A 21,710-nucleotide genomic window follows, 5' to 3' on the forward strand; every position below is an offset into this window, starting at 1 on the left:
TAATTTTCTAAAAATACAGCTTTTTTCTCTGTCAGTTTGTTTCTGTCTCTGTCCCTCGTAGAACAATCCCCAAGAAGTAAAAGTAAGATACTGAGATTAATTTGGAAGCAGAGTAAAGATGATAGCGTATGAAAAGATGAAAAATAGTTTGGTAACGTAGGAAAGAAAGAAAAAGAAAAGGAAGATTTTAGGTTGGAACTCGATTCTAGCTGGATAATCTCAAACGATGGAAATAAAGAGAGTCCTGTGTCCCATCAGTTATGTCTGCGTGCTTCTGATGTTACCGTTAAATATACTCTGATGACGACACTAATGATGAGGTACCCCTATGATGAACGTGGTAGATTAAAACAATGTGTTGGTTCAGGAATATCCTGAAAACTAACCTAACTTGGAAAATGCTTTTGCGGGTAGTTGCTCTACTGAGCTATCCACGCGCCATCCTAGCCCTCCCTCAGTTTTGCTTCACTCGGTACGCCTCTCCTTTGCAGAAGTTGAGCATACTGTGCGGAGCTAACACAGGATTTTAATATTCCACGAAGATTAAAAGCAGAGTGAAATTCCATTCTGCAAATAATCCTTTAGGCTGTGACTAAGACATTTCGATGCAATATCCGTACTTTTCTAAGTGCTAGTCCCACAAGATAGGCAGGAGAACTGAAGCAGCAAAGAGGGAAGACCTCTGCCAACGTCAAGGAAAATGAGATGCATTGATAATATTATGGTTGTTTCATTCATGTTCAATGGCCTACAAATCCTCTACAAGTTAAACTCCAAACTTCCTACGTCTTATATAGTGTATTTAAAAAGAATCTAAGTTATTACAGAATTATAATCTGTAAGACCCGTTTGACGTGTTAACGATCTGTATTATTATTATTATTATCTCATATTCTATTTCCAACACAATAACAAATTTACATTACGCAGATATATAGCACATGTTTTTGAGAACTTTTTGTGAGAAGAGTAGTGGTCATTTTGATTCGGGACAAACTTGGAAGTTTATTACACCCTCCTACGTCTTCTGGAAGAAATGGTGATACTAATGTATTCTCGTTGTGGAGCTTATTGTTTTCGTAACCCCCATGAACCATGGACTTTGCCGTTGCCGGGGAGGCTTGCGTGCCTCAGCGATACAGATGGCCGTACCGTAGGTGCAACCACAACGGAGGGGTATCTGTTGAGAGGATAGACAAATGTGTGGTTCCTGAAGAGGGGCAGCAGCCTTTTCAGTAGTTGCAGGGACAACAGTCTGGATGATTGACTGATCTGGCCTTGTAACACTAACCAAAACGGCCTTGCTGTGCTGGTACTGCGAACGGCTGAAAGCAAGGGGAAACTACAGCCGTAATTTTTCCCGAGCGCATGCAGCTTTACTGTATGGTTAAATGATGATAGCGTCCTCTTGGATAAAATATTCCGGAGGTAAAATAGTCCCCTATTCGGATCTCTGGGCAGGGACTACTCAAGAGGATGTCGTTATCAGCAGAAAGAAAACTGGCGTTCTACGGATCGGAGCGTGGAATGTCAGATACCTTAATCGGGCAGGAAGATTAGAAAATTCAAAAAGGGAAATGGATAGGTTAAAGTTAGATATAGTGGGAATTAGTGAAGTTCGGTGGCAGCAGGAACTAGACTTCTGGTCAGGTGAATACAGGGTTATAAGCACAAAATCAAATTGGGGCAATGCAGGAGTAGGTTTAATAATGAACAAAAAATAGGAGTGCGGGTAAGCTACTACAAACAGCATAGTGAACACATTATTGTGGCCAAGATAGATGTGAAGCCCACGGCTACCACAGTAGTACAAGTTTATATGCCAACTATCTCTGCAGATGACGAAGAAATTGAAGAAATGTATGATGAAATAAAAGAAATCATTCAGATAGTGAAGAGAGACGAAAATTTAATAGTCATGGTTGACTGGAATTCGGCAGTAGGAAAAGGGTGAGAAGGAAACATAGTGGTTGAATATGGATTGGGGGAGAGAAATGAAAGAGGAAGCCGTCTGGTAGAATTTTGCACAGAGTATAACTTAATCATAGCTAACACTTGGTTCAAGAATCATAAAAGAAGGTAGTGTACGTGGAAGAATCCTGGAGATACTCTAAACATTCTGAGTGGTGTCTGTTTGTTCTATATCGTGTCTCCCTACCACTTTCGCGCAACGACGCTCTGAGCGTGTTTTTTAGGGAATTGACTAGTTTGAACCTGGGACTTGTTGCTGGTAAGGAGACGTCAGATCACACATGACATGTAGAATTCAGAAGAGGTTAGTGAGACTAGCGATGATACAACCAAATACATAATGATTTCAACGTCAGCTCCACTGCACTCCCTGTAAAGGAATCTTAATACTAACTAAATTTAGTGGAAGGGGTTCAAGGCTTTCCTATTTTTAGTTAGCTGGTAAAATAACGTCGAAAAAGCAGTTAAGTTTACGATTGGAAATTTTATTCTACTCACAAAACATCGTTTATAAATTGCACTATTGATAAAAGGAAATGTTTTAATACAGGATGGTAAAAACCAACTGCGTTCAACAAAAATGTGAACGAATATTCCCTGAATGGGTTTCCAAGTTCTACAATGGATCGAAGGATGACCTATGCCATATCACATCTACAATCTAGGTTTAAATTAAGTTTCACAAGAGAGAAAACTATCAAAATGGTCTACAGTGACCCTCAATTATCTTTAATTACTTATCTAACTTGTCGAAAATTACAGTGGCTGATGTGGCTTCTCAATAACTATAAAACAGAAAAATCATCGCGTTTCAGATTTTTACTTCAAGTGGCAAATGTGAACACCATGAGCTTTAATTGACGATCAACACTAGTATTATGCAAAAAGGGGATGTAACAGATGAGACTTCTGCAGTTCTGAGTGAAGCCTTATGCGCTCAAAAATGCGGCGTCGCGTGCGTTCATTGCCTTGTTGGTGTTCGTCTGGGGGCGGCGGCCGGCGCAGCTCCGTCCAGCTCGCCCTCTCGGAAGCAACTCCCTCTAACTTCTCCTTACTACAATTTACCGAAGTTGGTTTAAAAAAAACTATCTAGCTGTGTTTTCATCTGACCAATCAGGGTCTTAATGTTAACCTTAAGCTCCGCCTACAAAAATTCTGTCTATCCAATGAGAAACGTTATACTTTTCGTGGTGGGGCAATGTTTTTAAGGTTTGCAACGTAACAGAGATGAGAAAAAGTCTCACGCTAAAACTTGCAGCTGGTGTGGTCCTTTCAGCGTTATCGTAAGATCTGTACTGTTCTTCTGGAGGGCTCTATCTTTTAACATGGGCTGGGGGGTGGTCCTAACGTAACAGAGACGCGAAAAAGGTCTCACGCTAAAACTTGCGGGTGGTGTAGCATTTTTGTGTTATCGTAAGATCTATACTGTTCTTCTGGAAGGCTCCAGCTTTTAACATGGGCTGGGGGGGTGGTCTTGACGTAACAGAGACGTGAAAAAGTCTCACACTAAAAAACTTGCGGGTGGTGTGGTCCTAGCAGTTAGCTGGCAACGTGGGTGTCCGTGCATCCCCTATCGTAGGGCCTTCTCACTTAACACGGTTCTGTTCTCAGCTTCTGTTCTCGTTTCTCCCCTTGGAACTGCGTCTGTCTCGCGGTGGGAAGGTATGACATGCATTTAGGCATTCTTGTGTTAGTCTGTGGTATTCCATTTGCTCACTCGTTACTCTTATTACTTTGGTTAATTTAATGTCACGATTTATTCGGAGCTATGTGACATACTACTGGATTTGCTTATCATGTCAGGGTTTTCATGGAAGGTGTTGGATTTGCCTGACACCCTACGTATCACCACCCTTCGAACTTAATTTTTGCACTGAAGTTAGGCAATGATTGAATCGTTGTCTAAGTCAGTCAAAAATTATTAATTGATCTAAATTTTGTTGCCTACTGTGCAGCCACGTTATTCTGTTCTATGCTAGTTTGTATTACTAATTTATATTTTTATATTCTTCCACAAAATAATTAAAAATGACAAGAGAAGAATATTTTTATGCTATTATTAATTTTTAATTATTTTCTTTCTTTATTTAAGTGTGAAGTTTGTTTTTTAAGAAGTTCTCTTAGAAATATATTTTTTTTATAAATGTAGTAATTAAGTAAAATCTATTCCTAACACATTTTCTAAATACCATAAACAAGTAAAATGTTTTTGTTTCTTGACACTAATTTCAACATTGTGACACTAACAAATAAGAATTATTTCCAAGAATTGCTTTGACAAAGAAATATACATACACAAGTATTGAGATATTATCCTAGCAAATGGTACAAATGTTAAAAAAAAACAAGGGAAAACATCCAACAAGATAGTTTTTTATTCTTTGATTTTGTAAGGAGAAAATAAGTAAAATATAGTTATTCTTTTATTTTTTATGAGGAGAAAATAAGTGGCATATAGTATTAGTGTTTATTATGCCTTACTTTTGTTATTTATATACTGTCCATTTCAGAACTAATGACTTATTTTTATCGATAGTCTATTTTTTATTTAAGTCCATAGTCAATGACTGTTATTTTGTAGTTTATTAGCTGTCTGGTGTGCTTAACTTATTTAGTTTTTCACATGTTTCTTTTACACAATTCCTACATCGCATAATTTGATTTCTCATATTCACACAATCCTATGAATGTTCAAGCATGAGGTTGGCGAATGCTTTTGCACGAAGGTGATGGGCTTGAGCGAGATGGATGTGGGCAAGTATTTGATGTACAGCTTCGTTCGTCGTTCCTTGTTGGCTTTGCAAGTATGTGTTGCTGTTGTGGAGGTCCCATAATGGAATGGAGCTGTGAGTGCAGAATCTCGTGGTTTACTGGCTTTGTATGCGTGAAAGTCATTGTTATGTGTCACTGAAAGCGGTCGTTTTTCGTTGTAATACTCCGCAGACGACTAGTTTACAATAGGATAGGGATTTGGGAAGGTATGTCATCTATTTTTCACCCATCTTCTTTCTTGATCTCAATCTTGCGAATCTTCAACTTCTGTTCTTCCTGCTTTTTCTCTGCTTCTTACTTGATTCTTGGTTCTTCTCTGGGCAGGATATGGAAATATTTATTGATAACTAGTCGCTTTGAAGTTCTCCTCCTAGTAACAGTTTGATAAATTGTTTGGACATGTCATTTTTACTTTGTGGACATTTCCTCCAGTTTCGTGCATCAGCGTGCTCTTTAATAGCAGTAGTGTGACTTTTACACATTTTTTGCCAGTGGTGGCTTGCCCAAGTGGTCTTCTCGTTGGGCCGCTTTTTGCTCGCTCCGTTCATTCGGGGCGATCGGAGACCTGGCGTTCGGCATCCCGTCGCGTCACTGCAGGGTGTTCCGTCCCAGCAGGGTTCCGCCTAGTGGGCAAATTTATTGCCCACTTCAGTTACAAGGGCCTTCTGTTGGTCTCACTGTCCTTTCCCTTCTCTCGATGCTTCTGCCTTGTAGGAATCATGTCTTGCTAATTACATCCTTTTCTTTCTTGATACTTCTCGCGTTGCAACTTGTGGGTCGTTGCATCTCGTCCTTGCTGGCTTCGATCTTTTGACCTTGGCACGAAAGAGTTAACCTTGTTTGTCTCGTAACTTCCGCAGCATTGTTTCTAATAGGACCTCTTACTTTAATCTTACGTGTTTTCAGAACTGGCAATTCCTCATTGGCATTACACTGCATGATTAAATTTTCTGAGATTGCAGTCAGTTCACTTCCACTATCAATTACAATATTGACTGGGATATGCTTTACCATGGCCTTCACAATTGGTTGAATTTGAAAGGGTTCATTCTGTTCTTCTTCTTCTTGCATCAACGAATCCTCCACTGAATCATACATGAGTCTTTTTAGGAATTTCCCTTGTGAATTCGAACTTTCTGTAGGATAAGCGTCGACTGCTACTCGTCTCTCTTGTATTTCCTCTTCTCTATTTCTTCCTTCATTTACGCTTTCTTCAACATCCTCTCCTTCTTCGTCGCTACTTCCACATAATCGCATCTAAATGCTCTAATTATCGCTTCATAACTTCCTTCATTATATACGTTGGGTTGTGTGCCCATTCGTAACTTATTTTCAACTTCTGTCGACTGCGCATTATCCTCATTGAATTCGCTTTCCCTGGTTTCCATCTCAAATAGCTCTGCAATACTCATTACTTCGTCCTTTCCTCCTACATTCGTTGTGCATGCCTCTGGTAATTCATCTTCCTCGTCAGTATTCTCCCAATTAATTTCGTCCCAACATGATATTGTTATTTTCTTGTCTTCGTTTTCATCTGGTCCCTGCGGATTTGTTTCTTACTACATCTCTTCTCGTGATAAGATTTTTACTTCTCTGTTCAAGGCGCTACAATTGTCCTGGGTCGGTGCGTCATTCTCTTTGGCATGGGCGCTTAGCTGTCAATTCGAACGTTTATCGGGGTTTGGTGGTCTTACCTCCACCTCTTCTATCTTTATTCTCTTTTCTTTTTCAGCTTGTTGATAGTGGTTTCTTTGTTGATAATTTGTCGGTCTATTGGTTCTCCAGTACCCGTTCTGGTTGTCGTTATTCCCTCTGTAATAGTTGTTGCCGTTCCTGGGTGAATTATAGTTATTGCCATATTCTCTTCTAAATCCATAACCGGTTCTTTGTTGAAATCTATTGTCGTTTCTTGGTGTGAAGTTATCACATGGTTCGTAATTATAGTTTCTTCGTACTGTGTCTTGTGGATTCCACTGCTTTTTGCTTTCGTTTTCATGTGCGCTTCGTCTTTTTCTTGCGTCATCTTCCAAAAATATGAACTCTAGTTCCCTTGGAATACCTTTAAATGCTTCGACGTCATTGCCTCCGCGACCTACTAATGATTGCTGGTATTTCAATGGTAGCTCCATCGCGCATAATTTAATCAACTCTCCGTCACTGTATGGTACATCTAAGCATTGATTTTTCTTTGCCATTAATTCGAAAAATTTTACGGGACTCTTCTCTCCTGAATTTTCAAAATATGGGTTCTGTAATAATTCGTACTTCACTCTGTTCTGTGCTTCGCTGGACCAATATCGTGAGAGAAACTTCTCTCTGAAATCTTCGTACGATCGGCATGTCGCTGCAACATTCTGCATGGTTTTTGCGACTGTTCCTGACATGTGTGCACATATAAAGTCTAATTTGTGTGCTAGCGTCCAGTATTCTGGTAATCCTACTCGGAATTGATCAATAAAAGTTCGTGGATGTAATTTTCCTTCTCGAAAGTGTTGAAATTTTCTGACTGTGAGGAAATGATCGTTGTCGTACTTCGTCATAGTTCCATATGAAATTCGCGATTCTTCGCCACTTTTGTTTCTGATCATTTCTCCCGTCGTTCTTTCCGGTTGTGGTAGATCCATTGGATATTGTCCACTGTAACTTTCACCTACCCTTGCGTAGTATCGTTGGAGTGGTACGCAATAATTTTCTTCCATCGGTTGTGAACGTGTAGCTGAATGCATTGCACTGTACTCTTCGCGACCTGGCTTTCCATTGTCACGTATGTTACTTTCCGCCTGTGATTGGAATCGCAAATGCGTAATATCTTAGTCAATTGCTTGTTTTTCCGGTGCTGTTACAGATATGGATGTGGTTGCAGACTCTGTGCTTGTTCGATCCTGTTCACTACGCTCTTCAATTGTTTGCAACAACTCTGTTCGCAATTTCTGAAATTGTCGCTTCGTTTGCGCTTCTATTTTGACTATGCGGTTATCATATCTTTTCAGCGCTGCTTTTGTGATACGTTTGTGTAACACACTGTTTTCAACAACTTCACGCGCTGTACCTGCTGCTTGTCTAGTAATTACGTTTATCTGTTTCTCTAGTTTCTTGACTTCTCCCTGGGTGTTGTTACGTAATGTTTTGATCTCGTACTGAATACCATTAAGCAATGTTTGTACGTCCGCTTGTACCTTGTCAATATCTGTTCTCAATTGATTGTGACCTGTTATTAAGTTTCCTATCACTTCTCGAGATTATTTTGTCTCGTCTTCAGTATGACTTAGGTGTAACTGATTTTTTTTGTTTTGTTCTTTAAACTCACGCATTTGTCTCGTGGTTTCTACAATGTGAATTTGAATTTGGTTCGCTATGTCTTTATTTTGCCTTGTCATGGTTTCCGTAATTTTTTGTAATAATTCTGCCAGACTGGTGTGTCCTATTGCGTTTTCTTCCAACATTCTACGCTCTGTGTTTTCGGCCAAGTGTTGGTTCGCAACCGATTGCATTGCACTGTGCAGTGACGCGTTTCTGCTCGCATTCCTTGTACTCTGTGGTGAGGGAGCTCTGATTACTTGTACTATGGGTTCTACGTATTCAAGACGCAAGTTAGAATCCTCATCGACTGTCTCTCTACTTTCCTGCTCCTCTGTCGTATGCTGACCTAAGTTTTCTGTGCCTTGACGTAAATTATCCTCGTTATGGTGCGTTATATGTCCTATTTCTCGCGATACTGCATCGTCTGTTGTACTGTCCTCTATTCTCTGTCCATTTTCATGCTGGGTCTCTACCTCAATTCGGTCAAGGTCTCGATCTGCCATTGCTGATCTTTCCGAATCCCTTATTTTCTGTTTTAAAAGCAATTCACGCGCCCTACTTCGAGTCAACATGCGCTCATACGATCTCACGCGTTTCATAAACTTTTTTGTTCACACGACTTGACACTACCAAGACTGACAATCCATTCACTTACTTGTTGGGTCAGAACCAACTTGTCAACGATGTATCCGCCACCTGTTCGCATGCATTGAGGAGAAAACTTAATTCTAAAAACTGGTTCAAATGGCTCTGAGCACTATGGGACTTAACATCTCTGGTCATCAGTCCCCTAGAACTTACAACTACTTAAACCTAAGTAACCTAAGGACAGCACACAACACCCAGTCATCACGAGGCAGAGAAAATCCCTGACTCCGCCGGGAATCGAACCCGGTATCCCGGGCGTGAGAAGCGAGAACGCTACCGCACGACCACGAGCTGTGGACTAAACTTAATGCTAACAATTTTTAAAATTCATAACTTAATTATGCTATTGTTTCTGCCAGACCCACTTTCTATTGAATACTTTTACTATCTATCGCTGCAGCTACTGTTTTCGACTATGTATAACTTAAGAAAAAAAAAAATTTTTCTACGAAAATTTTTCAACAGGATATTTTTCTGACCTAGTTAGTCATGTGGTCGACCTTCAATCATGGTATTTTACCATCCTGGCAGGGCCGCCATTTTCTAAACATTCTGCATGGTGTCTGTTTGTTCTATATCGTGTCTCCCTACCACTTTCGCGCAACGACGCTCTGAGCGTGTTTTTTAGGGAATTGACTAGTTTGAACCTGGGACCTGTTGCTGGTAAGGAGACGTCAGACCACACATGACATGTAGAATTCAGAAGAGTTCAGTGAGACTAGCGATGATATAACCAAATACTTAATGATTTCAGTGTCAGCTCCACTGCACTCCCTGTAAAGGAATCTTAATACTAACTAAATTTAGTGGAAGGGGTTCAAGGCTTTCCTATTTTTAGTTAGCTGGTAAAATAACGTCGAAAAAGCAGTTAAGTTTACGATTGGAAATTTTATTCTACTCACAAAACATCGTTTATAAATTGCACTATTGATAAAAGGAAATGTTTTAATACAGGATGGTAAAAACCAACTGCGTTCAACAAAAATGTGAACGAATATTCCCTGAATGGGTTTCCAAGTTCTACAATGGATCGAAGGATGACCTATGCCATATCACATCTACAATCTAGGTTTAAATTAAGTTTCACAAGAGAGAAAACTATCAAAATGGTCTACAGTGACCCTCAATTATCTTTAATTACTTATCTAACTTGTCGAAAATTACAGTGGCTGATGTGGCTTCTCAATAACTATAAAACAGAAAAATCATCGCGTTTCAGATTTTTACTTCAAGTGGCAAATGTGAACACCATGAGCTTTAATTGACGATCGACACTAGTATTACGCAAAAAGGGAATGTAACAGATGAGACTTCTGCAGTTCTGAGTGAAGCCTTATGCGCTCAAAAATGCGGCATCGCGTGCGTTCATTACCTTGTCGGTGTTCGTCACGGGGCGGCAGACAGCACAGCTCCGCTCACCTCGCCGTCTCGGAAGCAACTCTCTCCTTACTTCTCCTTACTACAATTTAACGAAGTTGGTTTAAAAAAAACTATCTGGCTGTGTTTTCATCTGACCAATCAGGGTCTCAATGTTAACCTTAAACTCCACCTACAAAAATTCTGTCTAACCAATGAGAAACGTTATACTTTTCGTGGTGGGGCAATGTTTTTAAAGTGTGCAACGTAACAGAGATGAGAAAAAGTCTCACGCTAAAACTTGCAGCTGGTGTGGTCCTTTCAGCGTTATCGTAAGATCTGTACTGTTCTTCTGGAGGGCTCTATCTTTTAACATGGGCTGGGGGGTGGTCCTAACGTAACAGAGACGCGAAAAAGGTCTCACGCTAAAACTTGGGGGTGGTGTAGACCTTTTTGTGTTATCGTAAGATCTATACTGTTCTTCTGGAGGGCTCCAGCTTTTAACATGGGCTGGGGGTGGTCTTGACGTAACAGAGACGCGAAAAAGTCTCACGCTAAAAAACTTGCGGGTGGTGTGGTCCTAGCAGTTAGCTGGCGACGTGGGTGTCCGTCCGTCCCTTATCGTAGGGCCTTCTCGCTTAACACGGTTCTGCTCTCGGCTTCTGTTCTCGTTTCTCCCCTCGGAACTGCGTCTGTCTCACGGTGGAAAGGTATGATATGCATTTAGGCATTCTTGTGTTAGTCTGTGGTATCCCATTGCTCACTTGTTACTCGTATTACTTTGGTTAATTTAATGTCACGATTTTTTCGGAGCTATGTGACATGCTACTGGATGCTTATCATGTCAGGGTTTTCATGGAAGGTGTTGGATTTGCCTGACACCTTACAATACTAGAAGGTATCAGATGGATTATATAATGGTAAGACAGAGATTTAGGAACCAGGTTTTACATAGTAAGACATTTCCGGGGGCAGATGTGGACTCTGACCACAATCTATTGGTGATGAACTGTAGATTAAAACTGATGAAACTGCAAAAAGGTGGGAATTTAAGGAGATGGGACCTGGATAAACTGACTAAACCAGAGGTTGTACAGAGTTTCAGGGAGAGCATAAGGAAACAATTGACAGGAATGGGGGAAAGAAATACAGTAGAAGAAGAATGGGTAGCTCTGAGTGATGAAGTAGTGAAGGCAGCAGAGGATCAAGTAGGTAACAAGAAGAGGTCTAGGGTAGCAGAAGAAATATTGAATTTAATTGATGGAAGGATAAAATATAAAAACGCAGTAAATGAAGCAGGCAAAAAGGAATACAAACGTCTCAAAAATGAGATCGACAGGAAGTTCAAAATGGCTAAACAGGGATGGCTAGAGCACAAATGTAAGGATGTACAGGCTTATCTCACTGGGGGTAAGTTAGATACTGCCTACAGGAAAATTAAAGAGACCTTTCGAGAAAAGAGAACCACTTGTATGAATATCAAGAGCTCAAATTGAAACCCAGTTCTAAGCAAAGAAGGGAAAGCAGAAAGGTGGAAGGAGTACATAGAGGGTCTATACAAAAGCGATGTACTTGAGGACAATATTATGGAAATGGAATAGGATTTAGATGAAGATGAAATGGCAAATACGTTACTGCGTGAAGAGTTTGACAGAGCACTGAAAGACCTGAGTCGAAACAAGGCTCCGGGAGTAGACAACATTCCATTGGAACTACTGACGGCCTTGGGAGAGCCAGTCCTGACATAACTCTACCATCTGATGAGTAAGATATATGAGACAGGCGAAATACCCTCAGACTTCAAGAAGAATATAATAACTCCAATTCCAAAGAAAGCAGGTGTTGACATATGTGAAAATTACCTACCTATCAGTTTAATAAGTCACAGCTGCAAAATACTAACGCGAATTCTTTACAGACGAATGGAAGAACTGGTAGAAGCCGACCTCGGCGAAGATCAGTTTGGATTCCGCAGAAATGTTGGAAGACGTGAGGCAATACTGACCCTACAACTTATCTTAGAAAATAGATTTAGGAAAGGCAAACCTACATTTCTAGCATTTGTGGTTTTAGAGAAAGCTTTTAACAATGTTGACTGGAATACTCTCTTTCAAATTCTAAAGGTGGCAGGGGTCAAATACAGGGAGCGAAAGGCTATTTACAATTTGTACAGAAACCATATGGCGGTTATAAGAGTCGAGGGGCATGAATGGGAAGCAGCGGTTGGGAAAGGAGTGAGATAGGGTTGTAGCCTGTCCCCGATGTTATTTAATCTGTATATTGATGAAGCAGTAAAGGAAACAAAAGAAAAATTCGGAGTAGGTATTAAAGTCCATGGAGAAGAAATAAAAACTATCAGGTTCGCCGATGACATTGTAATTCTGTCATAGACAGCAAAGGACTTGGAAGAGCAGTTGAACGGAATGGACAGTGTCTTGAAAGGGGGATATAAGATTAACAACAACAAATGCAAAACGAGGATAATGGAATGTAGTCGAATTACGTCGGGTGATGCTGAGGGAATTAGATTAGGAAATAAGACACTTAAAGTAGTAAAGGAGTTTTGCTATTTGGGGAACAAAATAACTGATGATGGTGGAAGTAGAGAGGATATAAAATGTAGACTGGCAATGGCAAGGAAAGCGTTTCTGAAGAAGAGAAATTTGTTAACATCGAGTATAGATTTAACTGTCAGGAAATCATTTCTGAAAGTATTTGTATGGAGTGTAGCCTCTTATGGAAGTGAAACGTGGACGATAAATAGTTTGGACAAGAAGAGAATAGAAGCTTTCGAAATGTGGTGCTACAGAAGAATGCTGAAGATTAGATGGGTAGATTACATAACTAATGGGGAGGCATTGAATAGAATTGGGGAGAAGAGGAGTTCGTGGCACAACTTGACAAGGAGAAGGGATCGGTTGGTAGTACATGTTCTGAGGCACCAAGGGATCACAGATTTAGCATTGGAGGGCAGCGTGGAGGGTAAAAATCGTAGAGGGAGACCAAAAGATGAATACACTAAGCAGATTCAGAAGGATGTAGGTTGCAGTAAGTACTGGGAGATGAAGAAGCTTGCACAGGATAGAGTAGCATGGAGAGCTGCATCAAACCAGTCTCAGGACTGAAGGGGATACGGAATCACCTATCCCCGCAATGTTAATATATGCCTACTATAGGGAACATTTTCTCACAAACTACTGGAGACAGAGAGGTAAAAATTTTACTGTATGTGCATTCATATGTTACAACAATACTGAAACAACAGTTTATTGTCAAAGTATTTTCTTACAGAGATATTGTACATTTATTTTTAAGTAAATTTTTTCCATCGCTTTTTACTAGACTATCACCCCTAAGTCTTTTGTAAATCAAGTAATTAAAAAATCGTTGTTTCAGTATGTAATAGGGACCTATGTCACTACGTCATAAAAATTTCAGACTTCTAGGTTGACCAGTACCTGAGATAATGTTCCTAGATGAAGTAAAAAGTAAACTTACGGGAAACGGAGAAAGAAGATTAAAACATTCCTGATCCGTAGCTAATACCCCCTTCACAGTCTTCATAATCATCTTCAAGTCTTCTTTTGGCACCCCTCTGCACCTGTCTTGCTTTTTTCACTAATGTCTTGATTATATTATCAGCATGCCTTAGTCTGTGCTGATCTAAAAAGAACATAGCACGTACCGTACGGGAACCAACACACATACCCAACTTTTGAAGGACCTGGCATTTAGTTATATTTCCAAGATTGAAGGTTGCCACAGCATCATACACACCAAAATGTAGTGTATTAATTCCGACAAACACTGTTTTTGGGAGACGATGCCATATCACACTATTCAAGCACTCGTTGGGGTTCTGCGTTTTTCCGTGAAGACATTTCATCAGAAGACTTCTGTCAGCCAGATCTCTGAAAATGGGCTTTATTTCTGCCATGATGGCTGATGGTAGACTGTGGTGGTGAATGTATTTCTCTCCTGTTGTTAGTCCCCTATTGTATTTACACCAGCTGTTTTCACCTTTGGGGCACAAACCATGTTGTGGATGCTCATCCGTGGATGCGGTGTGGAAATATAAAGCCCATATAGCTCTCCTCATTTCTTCAAGATTGCCTGTATTTTGCCTGATTGCAAGGCCATAGCAGTTCTGAATGTGGTCTATTATGGAATCAGTCAATCTTCCTCTGCCATCCAAGGTTTTCCCATCATCTAGTTTTTTCCCTTTCATAACTGATTTTAACCTTCTCAGCCTGGCACCCATTCTCTTCTGCACATGTCCTATACATTCAAGTTTGCTTATATTTACACTGTTCCCATATGGTTTGCTTTCCAAAACTTCTTTGAATGCTTTAGAGTCACCATCTCCCAGATATTTGACATAGCGAACATTATACCACTGTGAAGAGCGATGAAAAATTTTCTTCACCCCAGCAACCTCCATGCCACCACTACTACCATAATAATTAGCAATACAGTCATCACTGTGTTCATTTTTCAGCCTGCCTGTGCACCTACAGTATTTAGACATTATTGCAACATCAATAACCTTGCCAGTATCAACACTAGTTGCTGTTACAACACCATTGTTGGAGGTGTGGCCCCTTTTCTGCCACGTGCCATCAAACGCCACTGTGAGGTCACGACTGCCGTCATTTTCTTCCACTGCTTCTTCCACAGCAACCTGCATTGACTTCTGTGCTACATCTTCAACTGCAGATCCTAGTACATAATTGTAAGCTTCAAACTTTGAAGGTGCACTTGGAAGATTTAGAACACCACATAGCATATCACCAGCTGCTTTGCCCTTACCAATTGCTCGCAATCCATAAACTAACCTAATATTTACACTATAAAGTTCAGTTTTCTTGTATCCATTATTTACAGTTACTGAAACCGAGCTTGGAAACTTACAGCTGTATTTACAAACACTGCATATTAAATTAAACTGGGCAGCCAGGCCAACATGGGATTCTACTTTCAGAGAAACGTTTCCATGACATTTTTTGCAGCACAAACTGTTTTCAAGAGCTTCACACAATATATTCGTATCAATGAGTTCAAAAACTTCATTCCCTCTATCAAGTAAATTATATTTCTCTTCCAAATCTCTTAGTTTTTTATGAGAAGCACTGTTTTCATTTGGTGTAAGTTCGTTCGGCAAATCAGTAATAAGTGGATTCACATTTTCCAACAGTGATGATGATGAACTGCTTTGCTTTGCTAATGAATCATTATTTCTTTTCTTTTGCCAGTTCACACGCTTTTTAAATACTTTTGCTTTAGCTCTAGGCATTTTCACTGCGAAAAATGAAGCACTAAATACGAAATAACTCAACAACAACTACTTTCTTATATCACACTGTTTACAAAACAGTCCCGCCACAAAGTCAAAGAGTAACTTGAGGAAACCAGAGAGAAACATTTTCGGGCAACTAGTGTATAAATAGTCGCTGGAAACCGGGATATTTGAATTCATGTCACTTTAAAGGTACTGCCAAAAAGTTCATGGTCAGCCACGAGAGACGTGTATAACAAAAGCGCAATACCCGATCTCACAAATATATAAAAATAAAATAGTTATAATTGTAGTAGAGCTATGTATGATACGTCATTTTAAAGAGGAAACATGGCAGAATATAATACGCCAATAAAAAAAAATTCGATTTTTTAACCCAAAATCCGATTCCGTATCCCCTGAGACAACAACAACAACAACAACGAAGAAATTATTGTGGTGGAAATTTCCGATACCAGTTGGTATCTCAGTGGTACAAGATGCACCAAGAATGGAAGAAGAGATATATTGTTACAAAAATGTATGTAGCATGGCTTTCCTTTAGCGCTAACTTTTATTATTGTTACTACAGATATTTTGTTACAAACACACACAGACGCACACACACACACACACACACACACACACACACACACACACACACAGAATCGTCACAATCATCATTACCATTATTTTCCTTGCAAGGATCAGGCTTCTTCCTGTCCCCAACTCACAAACTAACTCATTCCCATAATTCAAGCTCTTCAGCAGAATTCTATGGCCTGGCATTCTCATGAGCTGTCGTCTCCAATCTTTAATACATTTTTGAATTGTTTCATTCATGTTGAAACTATATAATTCACTTTCAGTGTCTTCATTTCTAATCGTGTCGCTTTTTGTCCATTTTTTTTTCTTTATTTTCGTAACCCAGCCTCCGGCTTCCATAGAATAACACAGGAGCCGCCATCACTTAATAGAATTTCATGAAGATCTCTTTTTTCTACTTTATGCCCTACCGTTCTGCTAATGGTGACACAGACAGATTGGAATTTGTGTATCTCATTTTCAGTACCAGACTCGAAATCAAAACTTATAGCACAGCCTAAATAAGAGATTTGAGAGACTTGCTCTAAGACTGAATTATCCAAGAGTTTTTAATCCGACAGGATATTCTCTTCAGAAATCCGTTATTTTCGTTTTACTACTACAAATTTTAAAGTTGTATCTATAGCATATATTTCGTTCAATTGGTAGATTAGTCGTTGGAGATCATCTTCTTTCTTTTGAATAATAGCAATATCATATGCAAACTGAAATACCTTCAGATATTCCTTATTCGTTATCACAATTCCTTTCTTTTTTTCCACTTCCATTTACAAAGAGTGAAGTCAATGTAAATGTCAAGAAGAGTGTGTGATAGTCCACACTCTTGGCTTACAATTTGATTAGTAATTATTTCTTCTAATCGATTCCTACCTCTGTTTATTACAATACGTGTATGTTTCTGAAGACTTCTCACAATAATCAGAATCAGTGAAATGATACCGCGCTATCAGTCAGGAGATACGAGAATGACAATTATGTGACACTTTGCCCCTCTAACATGGAAAAACTACTCTGTCAGTTATGGTGTATATGGGGTACACAAAACTCCTTCGCCGTTATCTACCGTTCTCCTTGGAACAAGAAATGCCAGATGGTGAAAACTGCCAGAAACGTTGCACCCTTAGTTCTAGATGTTTTTTTTTTCTCATATTACCAGTCATAACTATTAAAAAATTGACTGTAGTATTAGAATGTATCTGGCAGTTACCCGTGATAGCAAAATACGAGACGGAAGAAAAAGTCGCAGCACCAAAAAACATTTCATGCAGAGTAAGTGATTACCATTACACTAGCAAACGTTGATGTACGTGCGAGATAAGCCATTGTAAATGTGAGATGCAGGCACATTAATAATCTGTGTAAACCCCAGAATGTTGAATGAAAGCATGCAAATATGCATGCATTGCGTTGTACAAGTTCAAATTGTTCAAATGGCTCTGAGCACTATGGGACTTAACTTCAAGGTCATCAGTTCCCTAGAACTTAGAACTACTTAAACCTAACTAACCTAAGGACATCACACATATTCATGCCCAAGGCAGGATTCGAACCTGCGACCGTAGCGGTCATGCGGTTCCAGACTGTAGCGCCTACAACCGCTTGGCCACTCCGGCCGGCTGTTGTACAAGTGGTGGTTGTCAGTTTGTGGGATGGAGTTCGATGCCTGTTGCACTTGGGACGGTTGTTAATGCTGCTTACAGATGAAGTAGCAGTTGTAGTCCGATGGTGTCCCTTATGTGCTTGCTTGGAGACAGATTTGGTGATCGAGCAGGCTGATACAACATTTGGACACTTTGTGGGGCATGTCAGATTACAACAGCGGCTTGTGGTTGAGCGTTATCCTGTCGGAAAACACCGCCTGGAATGCCGTTAATGAATGGCAGCACAACAGCTCGAACCACCACACTGACGCACAGATTTGCAGTCATAGTTCGAGGGACAGCCACGAGAGTGCCCCTGCTGTCATAAGAGACAGCAGCCCGGACCATAGCTCCAGGTGCAGGTCTAGTGTGCCTAGGCCGCAGCCGACCGTTGCGGCGGTTGTAGGCGCTTCTGTCCGGAACCGCACTGCTGCTACGGTCGCAGGTTCGAATCCAGCCTCGGGCATAGGTGTTGTGTGATGTCCTTAGGTTAGTTAGCTTTAAGTAGTTCTAAGTTCTAGGGGACTGATGACCTCAGATGTTAAGTCCGATAGTGTTCAGAGCCATTTGAACCTAGTCCGCAGACAGGTTGGTGGCACGCGCTCAACTGGCCTCCTTCTAAGCAACACACGGCCTTCACTGACACCGAGGCAGAACCAGCTTTCATCAGAAAACACAACAGACCTTAATCCTTTCCTGCAATGATATTTCGCTTGACACCACTGAATTCGTAATTGGCGGCGGTTTGGGATCAGTGGAATGCACGCCAGGAGACGTCTGGCTTGGAGTTGTCCTTGAAGTAACCGATTGGTAACAGTTGGTCGCGCCACTGTGCTGCCATCTGCTGGTCATACTGTTGCTGTACATGCAGTACGGTGTGCCAGATCCAAAGGCCGAACAGACGGTCTCCCTCCCAGTAGTGACACGTGGCATTCCGGAACTCGGTCTCCTTGCGAGCGTACGTCCTCGTGACCACCGCTGCCAGGAATCGTGTCCATCAACTACATTTCTGCCAAATACTTCTGGAGTATTTCTACATCTACATACATACTCCGCAATCCACCATACGGTGCGTGGTGGAGGGTACCTCGTACCACAACTAGCATTTTCTCTCTCTGCTCCACTCCCAAACAGAACGAGGGAAAAATGACTGCCTATATGCCTCTGTACGAGCCCAAATCTCTCTTATCTTATCTTTGTGGTCTTTCCGCGAAAGTTGGCGGCAGTAAAATTGTACTGCAGTCAGTCTCAAATGCTGGTTCTCTAAATTTCCTCAGTAGCGATTCACGAAAAGAACGCCTCCTTTCCTCCAGAGACTCTCACCCGAGTTCCTGAAGCATTTCCGTAACACTCGCGTGATGATCAAACCTACCAGTAACAAATCTAGCACCACGCCTCTAAATTGCTTCTATGTCCTCCTTCAATCCGACCTGATAGGGATCCCAAACGCTCGAGCAGTACTCAAGAATAGGTCGTATTAGTGTTTTATAAGCGGTCTCCTTTACAGATGAACCACATCTTCCCAAAATTCTACCAATGAACCGAAGACGTTTTATTTTACGCATATTGGTTTTCGATCAGCGGTTAGTCAAATTTGATGACGTCATTGGTCAAAACGAATGGATGATACGGCCTTGTCAATAAATCCGGAAAATCCATGCAACCATCGTCAGGGTGTTCCACTCACTACTACGCAGATATAAGTGATTCAGTTGCTCATGAAAATAAGGTGTGGCCGCGGTGGCTGAGCGGTTCTAGGCCCTTCAGTCCGGAACCGCGTCACTGCTACGGTCTCAGGTTCGAATCCTGCCTTGGGCATGGATGTGTGTGATGTCCTTAGGTTAGTTAGGTTTAAGTATTTCTAAGTTCCAGCGGACTGATGACCTCAGATGTTGAGTCCCATAGTGCTCAGAGCCATTTGAACCATTTTTGAAAATAAGGCAAACAAGATCTTCTGTAACGAGCCGGTTAACCAGCATTTTAAAATGTTATCAAGGGATGCAATACGTTTCGTTTGCAGAAGCCATTACTGTATAGGTTTTTATTTTTTTCAGATGGGAGCATCGCGGAGGGAGCAGATGGCGGCCATCGCGCTGTTGCTCCTGCTGAGCCTGCTAGAGGCTACACGTGCTGCGCACGTGCTGATGGTGTTTCCCGTGGGCTCGCCCAGCCACTGGAATCTGGGACGAGCTATGGCCAAGGGTCTGCACGCACAAGGGCACCGCATCACCGCCGTCACGCCCTTCCCTGGGCAAGGACCGCCAAATAACTGGACAGATGTCGCGCTACCCAACACCATGTCTTTCTTTGGCCGTAAGTATGTTGTTAGCTACCAAATTCTGCCTGTCTCTCTCTCTCTCTTTCTCTTCCTCCTCCTCACCTCCTTCCGTTACCAGCCTATTAAACCGAAGCATCAGAGGCCGCTTACCAAGAACGTAGCTTAGATTATTTCGTTGCGAGAATTTTTCTTCAGAACTGCGTGGTACAGTAAAGGGACAGTCTTCAGTAGACTGTTCCCCAATGTTCTTTCAGTGTGCAAAGTATCACATTGGCCTGCAACGTTCATCGAAAACACTGCAATGGTTGCTAATGCATCAAGAACAGGTTATGGAGAAAATTAAGAGTTAGAAGACTTAAAAGGTTCTGGTTGAATATCCAGTACAGTGAAGCACGTACACATATCTATGGAGGCTATTTGGACACTACTGGTCACTACCAAGTGTGCATACACAAACAAAAGGCAATCACTTTTTGTTAAAACATCTAAAAAAACTGAAAAAATTGGTGACTGTTTTGTGAAGTCATTTGTCTAAAGTTGTTGTTGTTGTGGCCTTCAGTCCAGAGATTGGTTTGATGCAACTCCTCATGCTACTTTATCCTGTGCAAGCTTGTTCATCTCCCAGTACCTACTGCAACCTACATCCTTCTGAATCTGCTTAGTGTATTCATCTCTTGCTCTCCCTCTACGATTCGTACCCTCTACGTTGCCCTCCAATATTATATTGATGATCCCTTGATGCCTCAGAACACGTCCTACCAACCGATACCTTCTTCTAGTCAAGTTGTGCCACAATGTCGCTTCTCCTCAATTCTATTCAATACCTCCTCGTTAGTTATGTGGTCTACCCATCTAATCTTCAGTAGCATGACATTTCAAAAGCTTCTATTCTCTTCTTGTCTAAACTGTCTATTGTCCATGTTTCCTGCCCATGCAAGGCTACACTCATGCAAATACTTTCAGAAAAGGCTTCCTGACCCTCAAATCTGTACTAGATGTTATCAAATTTCTCTTCTTCAGAAACGCTTTTCTTGCCATTCCAGCCAACATTTTATATCCCCTCTACTTCGATCATCATCGATTATTTTGCTACCCAAATAACAAAACTGACCTACTACGTTAACTGTCTCATTTCCTAATCTAATTCCTTCAGCATAACTTGATCTAATTCTTTAAATGAAACAAATAGTTTAGTGTTACCATTCACTGTTTATTTATCTCCACAACGTGTTTCAAAGGGTTAAGCCTGTATGATCAGGTGAATTTACATTTGTTTGTATGACTAAATATTTATTGTAAATGTTAAGGTGTGTGTGCGTGTGTGTGTGTGTGTGTGTGTGTGTGAGAGAGAGAGAGAGAGAGAGAGAGAGAGAGAGAGAGAGTGTGTGCATTGAGAGTTTAATAACGTCGGCAGTTGCTGAAAACAGAGATGATACTATTGTAAATAATGTCATTTGTTTTGTTTGGTGTTTGTATATTTGGAATGTCTCAAGAAGGTCTAGTTTTTTGCCTTTTGGTTGGATGTGAAGGATGCTGATACTAGTTACCGTGGTGTTTTGTTTCATGCAGATGGATGGCTATTGCTGATATGTGGTATTTTCTGGTTTTTAGTGCTACCAAGTGGTCTCTGAATCTAATTTTAAATGATCCGCCTGTCTGGCCTATGTAGAAGCAGTCACAGTTCCAACATTCGATTTCGTACACACCTGTATGATGAAGTGGGTTTTGTGTGCTAATATTGTGGGGTAGCTTCTGTCCAATCTTATTGTCTGTGGTAGAGATGTGCTTATGCCTTTTCGTTTGAAAACATTGACAATCTGATATAAAATGTTAGCTAAAAATGGGATTGTGTGGAAGATGTTTT

At 40.8% G+C, this 21,710-nt stretch overlaps 1 protein-coding gene across 1 annotated transcript in view; it reads left to right on the forward strand.

Annotated features, from left to right (window-relative positions):
• LOC124544769 (UDP-glycosyltransferase UGT5-like) overlaps positions 1–21,710 on the forward strand; it is a 171,168-nt gene that overhangs the window by 89,424 nt on the left and 60,034 nt on the right. The window contains exon 2 of the mRNA XM_047123446.1: positions 19,623–19,881. Coding sequence (XP_046979402.1) covers positions 19,623–19,881 — 259 coding nt within the window. The remainder of the gene's footprint in view (positions 1–19,622; positions 19,882–21,710) is intronic.

Source organism: Schistocerca americana, chromosome 8 (genome assembly GCF_021461395.2).
Source record: "Schistocerca americana isolate TAMUIC-IGC-003095 chromosome 8, iqSchAmer2.1, whole genome shotgun sequence".
Lineage (NCBI taxonomy): Eukaryota > Metazoa > Arthropoda > Insecta > Orthoptera > Acrididae > Schistocerca > Schistocerca americana.